The 6,297-nt window shown below is 48.4% G+C and overlaps 1 protein-coding gene across 1 annotated transcript; it reads left to right on the top strand.

Moving 5' to 3' along the window:
- Positions 1–4: 4 nt before the first annotated feature.
- Positions 5–4,435, top strand: DPAGT1 (dolichyl-phosphate (UDP-N-acetylglucosamine) N-acetylglucosaminephosphotransferase 1 (GlcNAc-1-P transferase); the record flags this gene model as incomplete). Its single annotated transcript, XM_009874002.1, has 8 exons — positions 5–124; positions 208–421; positions 963–1,109; positions 1,244–1,328; positions 1,781–1,969; positions 2,569–2,656; positions 3,028–3,183; positions 4,302–4,435. Coding segments are annotated over 8 exons (1,065 nt in total), but the record flags the coding sequence as incomplete, so codon positions are not given.
- Between the last annotated feature and the right edge of the window lie 1,862 nt (positions 4,436–6,297).

Raw genomic sequence — 6,297 nt, 5'->3', positions numbered from 1 at the left:
CAGTCCCGAAGCGCAGGGCGTGATCAGCGGGGCTGTGTTCCTTATCATCCTCTTCTGCTTCATCCCTGTGCCCTTCCTGAGGTGCTTCGTGGAGGAGCAGTGCGCAGCCTTTCCTCACGACGAGGTGAGGCGCGCCGGCACCGTGAGCGTGGCGGGCGCGGGCAAGGGGAGCCACTGGTAATCGGGGTCCCATTCTCTGTTCCGCAGTTCGTGGAGCTCATCGGTGCGCTCCTCGCCATCTGCTGCATGATTTTCCTGGGCTTTGCAGATGATGTTCTGAACCTGCGCTGGCGCCACAAGCTCCTTCTTCCTACCATGGCGTCCCTCCCACTGCTCATGGTTTACTTCACCAACTTCGGGAACACGACCATTGTGGTGCCTAAGCCCTTCCGGGCGCTGCTGGGCATGCACTTGGACCTGGGTGAGTTATGAATCGCTAGAAGCCATCATCCGAGCGGTGAGCAATAGGTGGAAGGGGTCACCTGACGGCACTGTGGTGCAAAGGGAACACACAAAGGATTTGCTTAAGGAACCAGTGAGAGGGCAACACTCCACCTGTTAAATATTAGGCTGGAAAGAACATCCAGCAACCCAGCACACCTTCAGCCATGCACAGATAGGCACCAATTATTTTTCCAGGATTCCGCAGATACAGTTGAGCGGCAGATCTGCACAGCACTCGGCTGTCGACACCAGAATGCCCGAAGGACAGAAGCGGACCACCATGGTCCGCGTCAGTGTCGCAGCGGTTTGCTGCCGTCACCATGTTGGCTGACCGTGTACACCTGAAGGCTGATTCACGGGATGGGGGGGACTTAGTCATAAGCTACTGCTACCAGAACTCACCGAGCTCGCTAGGTAATGGATCGTTATAGAAAGTAGAAAGCGAGAACTTCAGTGAATCAGACCAGGGCCTGCTTCACCTATGCATATTAAAGCCCTTGGCTCATTCTTACCTGCAGGTATCCTCTACTACGTGTACATGGGCATGCTAGCAGTGTTCTGCACTAATGCCATCAACATTCTCGCTGGAATTAATGGAATTGAAGCAGGACAGTCTCTGGTGATAGCCGCTTCCATTATCATATTCAACGTTTTGGAGTTAACTGGTAAGGAACATAGCGTATGTGTCTGCGGGTGCAAGAAGCAAAGGGAGAGAGAATCCTAGATGTCAATGCCCGATATTACTAGAAATCAATCAGTTCTGTCTTATCACAGATACATTTTTTTCTCTCTTCCATAGGGGATTATGGAGATGATCACATTTTTTCTCTCTACTTCATGATTCCCTTCTTTTCTACCACGCTGGGGCTGCTTTTCCACAACTGGTAAGGGGACAGACATTCAGAGCTTCTCTGGAAACATCATTTCTGTATACTTCCTCCCTTTTCAAACAAACAAAACACTTACCAACGTGCAGGTGAGGCGCTGGAGCGTAGACAGGCTTCTTGCCGGAACCGAGATCACAAAGCATCCAGCGATGCGCCGGTAGCTTTTCTTTTTTTAGAACAAGTCCAGTCACGCCAGCTCACCAAAATGCACGGGATACGTTCCCTCATGTGTCTCGCTAGCCATTTTTTCATACCGCGTTCTCTGCAAATCAGGGTGTGTCCTACAGTTCTTAGAATACCTGCAGTCGTCTTTTTTACTGTGTAGATCAGCTGTGGTTCCCTCTGGGCCCTTAAGCTGCTGTGTGGGAATACATTCAGCGGTTATAAAGTCATTTTCACGGCAATCACCATCATGACAGACCTTTGCTTTTCTACCCTGTGGCCTGCAGGTACCCATCTCGAGCGTTTGTCGGGGACACCTTCTGCTACTTTGCCGGCATGACCTTTGCTGTGGTGGGCATCTTGGGGCATTTCAGCAAAACAATGCTGCTTTTTTTCATCCCGCAAGTGCTCAACTTCCTCTACTCATTGCCTCAGCTCTTCCACGTCATTCCTTGCCCTCGTCACCGGCTACCGAGGTAACGTACCCGACTGACCTATAATGCTACTACAGATTGTGCCTTTTATCTCCAGCACTCGCTGAGGAAAGCAGTGGTGGGTGTTGTTGGTTTTTTTTAAAGCCGTCAAACTTATCTTTGTAGTTAAAAGTTACCTGTCTTTCTCTGCCAGCTCTGGCCAGGTCCTACAGTAAGAGGTTTCCCAAAGAAGTTAACTTCACCCACCACCCCACACCCCCAGATACAGAAGAGTGATTTTTAAAAAATGTTAGAATGTCATTACTCACAGATACACGATTGCTAAGATTTCAGAACAGCAAGCATTCTGTGACCCGATATCTTATGGGCAATTGTCTCTTGCAGATGTTAGATTCTTCTAATTTATTTTTAAAATACTACAGCTGTATGCATGTATTGGGGTGTAGTGGGGAGGAATCTCCTCATCACTCACAGCCCAATCTGAGGAACTAGGTGTCGTCACCTCTTAAGTGTATCAGATTATTCCTGCTTTTTCTACCACTGGATTTGTTTCTCAAGCACTCAGCTACGTCTGCTTAAATGGAATCTCTCCATCTCCTCGCTCTATCTGGACCGGAAATGGTGGTGTTGTTTTTTTTTAGGCTCAATCCTAGCACAGGGAAGTTGGAGATGAGCTACTCCAAATTCAAAACTAAGAGCCTCTCTGCCATCGGAACAAACATTCTGAAGGTAAGAGCCGGCAAACAGTCAAAATCCAAACGCATTTTGAGGCGGTGATCAAATGCGAGAGGTGCAGGATGGGAGGGAATGCAGAACTTCTGGGTTCACTGGTTATTTCCTGGCTCAAATCCAGAAGAAAATATTCTGCTTAGTCCATCACCATCCCTTGCAGTCACTCGATTGTGGTAACAGTCAGTTCTTCGTAGTAACCAAGTGTAGAAGTCGTGACGGTCCCAGGACCAACACAACCCTGTCCTATCTTTTTAGTAAGAGCACAAGCCAAACTTCAGGAACAGTACAGCAAAAGGAACCTTCAGCAAAACAAGCCACAGAACATCACACATACCTGGTGAAATAACACACTGTCTTTCTTTCCCCAGGTGGGCAAGCTCTTGCACATAGTAGATGTGAGGAGCGGAATGGATGAAGACGGTGAATACACTGAATGCAATAATATGACGCTCATTAATTTTGTTATAAAGCTAATTGGACCCACCCACGAGCAAAATCTCACTCTCCTATTGCTACTCATTCAGGTCAGACAAATGGTTCCTCCAGTAGAAAGATGTACCCTGCAACTGAAACACGTCCAAATCGCTCTCGAGAGTTTCCAGGGGAAAGGGGGAAGTTATGTGTCATGCTCTTCACGCAAGATGCAGTTGAGCTGTGGAGCTTGAGAAGAACTGCAGGTTTACACAGCTCAAGGAAACACATTCCTCCCACCCACCCCCTGTTCACTGAGAATTAATAAATACTAAGTCCCTAGGTGAGCTTGAGAAGATCCCCAAGGTGCAGACCGTTGGATGCTAGAAAAAAATCCGGAAAGCAGAGCACAGCCTTTTTCTGTATTCCCGATTTCCAGTCCTACCAAAAAATATAGGTCTGGGAGTTATCTCCGGCTGGTGGACTCACATCAGCTTGGCACACAGCTCAGCAGTATCTGGAACCTGAGCGGGGTGCGGGAGCTTTTTGAAGCGGCTTAAGAGCGCATATGCCTCACAAGTACTGCCGCTACCTCTATTCGGCACTGCGTAACACCGTAGAAACACTGCCTTTGGGAAGGCCTATGCTGCTTAGTGTCCCACAATAAAATTCCTTTTTCATTCTCAGATTAAAGAGATTCTTACCAGGAAAGAGAGGAGACACTTAGCCTAATTCCCATTCGGGACGAAGGACTTCCGACACACAAACCTGAAGACCGAACAGGGCTTAGGCAGGCTACGCCAGGGATGGGATAGGAGAGGATGGGAAATACGTGCTGCTTGATACCAAGCCCACCTGCAACAGAGAAGTGTTGGCAGCACCTTCTAAGGATGCCGAATCGGGGCTTTGACAGGAGGGATTTACCATCATGACTCATACATTATAACGTAGGCTCCTTAAGAAGGAAAGAGTCATTCCCAACCATTTATCTTGTCTGCTTGTTCTCACAGTGTGACTATGTGCAGACACAGGCACAAATTCTCGGAAAAAGAACGGAGGGCTTTGGCTAGACTTCTGCCTTTCATCTTTCTATACCTAAAGAAATTAGCCTAAATGTTTGAAGCAAGGCGTGCTGGAAAGCACAGCAAATCCATGAGGAAAGGAGGAATCTGCCAGCCTGTAAACCATCTAACACTACAATGTTTCCGTTGTCTGTCTGATTTTTACCTAGGTCCTGGGCAGCACGATTGCGTTTTCTATCCGGTACCAACTTGTGCGCTTGTTTTATGATGTCTGACCGGGCTGTCGGGAGCTTTTTTATCAGTGAATTTTTTCCAGTTGCTAAACAAATGATTCAGTGATCTTACTCCGGCCCTCAAAGAACATCAGGACGTCTGTCAAAAATGCAAGCAGCTACTCTGTGTGGGCCAGCCTTTGTTATGTTTTTTTTCTGGACATCGTTACTGGGAATTATTTTCAGAGGGGAATTAAATGACCCAAATGTTTACTCACAGCACTTCGGGAAAGTGGGAAAGATGAAGTCTGTGTACATCGAACAAGTATGTTTCCGTTCCCCGAGAGAGAAAACGGGAACTTCAGTTTCTGTGAGACTCAGTACAGTAGAACAAGTAAACCAGAATCCTCTCTTGGCTTCTCCAATCACATCTCTGGTCCACAGACATAGAACGACTTGTGATAAACCGTACCCAAAACTCGGAGTGCTGAGAGAATAAAACAACTCATAGTACTGTTTGACCTTCAGTGCTTTGCCTCTAGAATACCGATACACAGTGGAACTAGGTTACATGATGCATCTCTGTGGCTTTCTACCCTGCTAGGGGGCTGATCCTTTCTGTAGTAGACTCCTTCTTTCATAGTTACCGGGAACGTTCCCACTGGAGGGCTTTTAGGTCTGAACACCTTTATCATCTGCCTGCCTTCATGGAATAGGACACATCTGGAACAGGCTAGCAGAGTAAGAGTCACTGTGTCCTTGTGTAAGAGAGGCCATCAGTTGGAATTAAGACCCTGCAGGCTGCAGTTACCTTTTCCTCAAGTACAGTTCTTTTATGTAGCAGTATCTAGCACCATAATTCACCACAGAATTGCCACCTACCTGACAGAAAAAAATACAACAGCCATTGGAGTACCAGGTGAAATAGCCCACATGAGATTAAGGAGTGAAAAGCAAAACAATGCAACAGGAAAGATGGGAACACCACGCTGGGTGACAATACAAGATGATAAGTCTGGTATCGTAAGAGATGCAAGGCTGTTGCACCTCCACGCACTCGAGTCCAGCCAGTAGTGAGGCAAGGAACACGTTTCCAGTAGGCAAAAACGCTCCTGTCTAGCAATACTGATAAAATCACAAAACATACAGTGCTCGAACTTGAATGGTACAAGCGGCCAAATCCTCTTCCTCCTCTGCAGCCGAGTATATTCATATAAACGTACGCACACACAAATATTATGAATCCCTTCATTCTGGGGCCTTAAACAGTCTCTCCAGTTAACTAGCCACTGCATTTCCTGGCACCAGAGCATACACACACACAAGATCTGCAGTACTACTATGCTTGGTCTTGCTCAAATCTGTCCTGTATCCAGCCCTGAGTACCCGGCTACAAAGCCTGTTACCCTCGTCGCTCGCTAGCCCGGCTCATTAACGTGTGATCGCACACATTGGCGTTCCGCCCTAGCCCAGACCCCTCCGTGCACGGTCCCGTCTCCCCGTTTGCCGGTACCACACACGCACTGGCCCCTTGGCCCTGTTGCCAGGTGCAGGTTGTTGGCACCAAGATCTCCAGACAGGGATATGAACACGGGGTAAACCATTTCCTCACTTCGGAAGACTACTGGAAACAGAGTTTGGTGAGACAGGACAGCCTGCAGAGATGAAGGCTACCGATCAGCAACACGTTCACAGAGAACTGATGCTTTTACACTGCTTTTCCTTCCACGTTCCCACGTTTTTCCTCTCAGCGTGCTTTGACTCCTTCCCTGCCCTTGGCGCTTCCCTTAACCAATTCGTAACGCGTCTCGGGATCCCGCAATTCCCCTAGAAGGGCTCTCAGCGCAGGTTTTGCACGGCTCCTCCCACGAATGGCCCCGCGAGCCAAAGAACCCTGCAGAGGCGCGCGCGCACACGCACGCACGTACAGACACGCGCACCACGCCCCGTCGGCGCGCAACTACTGCCTAAGCGCGGTACGAATTTGGCGCCT

This window comes from Apaloderma vittatum, unplaced genomic scaffold (genome assembly GCF_000703405.1).
Source record: "Apaloderma vittatum isolate BGI_N311 unplaced genomic scaffold, ASM70340v1 scaffold25117, whole genome shotgun sequence".
Taxonomy (NCBI): Eukaryota; Metazoa; Chordata; class Aves; order Trogoniformes; family Trogonidae; genus Apaloderma; species Apaloderma vittatum.
Note: the sequence above shows the minus strand (reverse complement) of the source record. Positions and strands in the feature narration are given on the sequence as shown.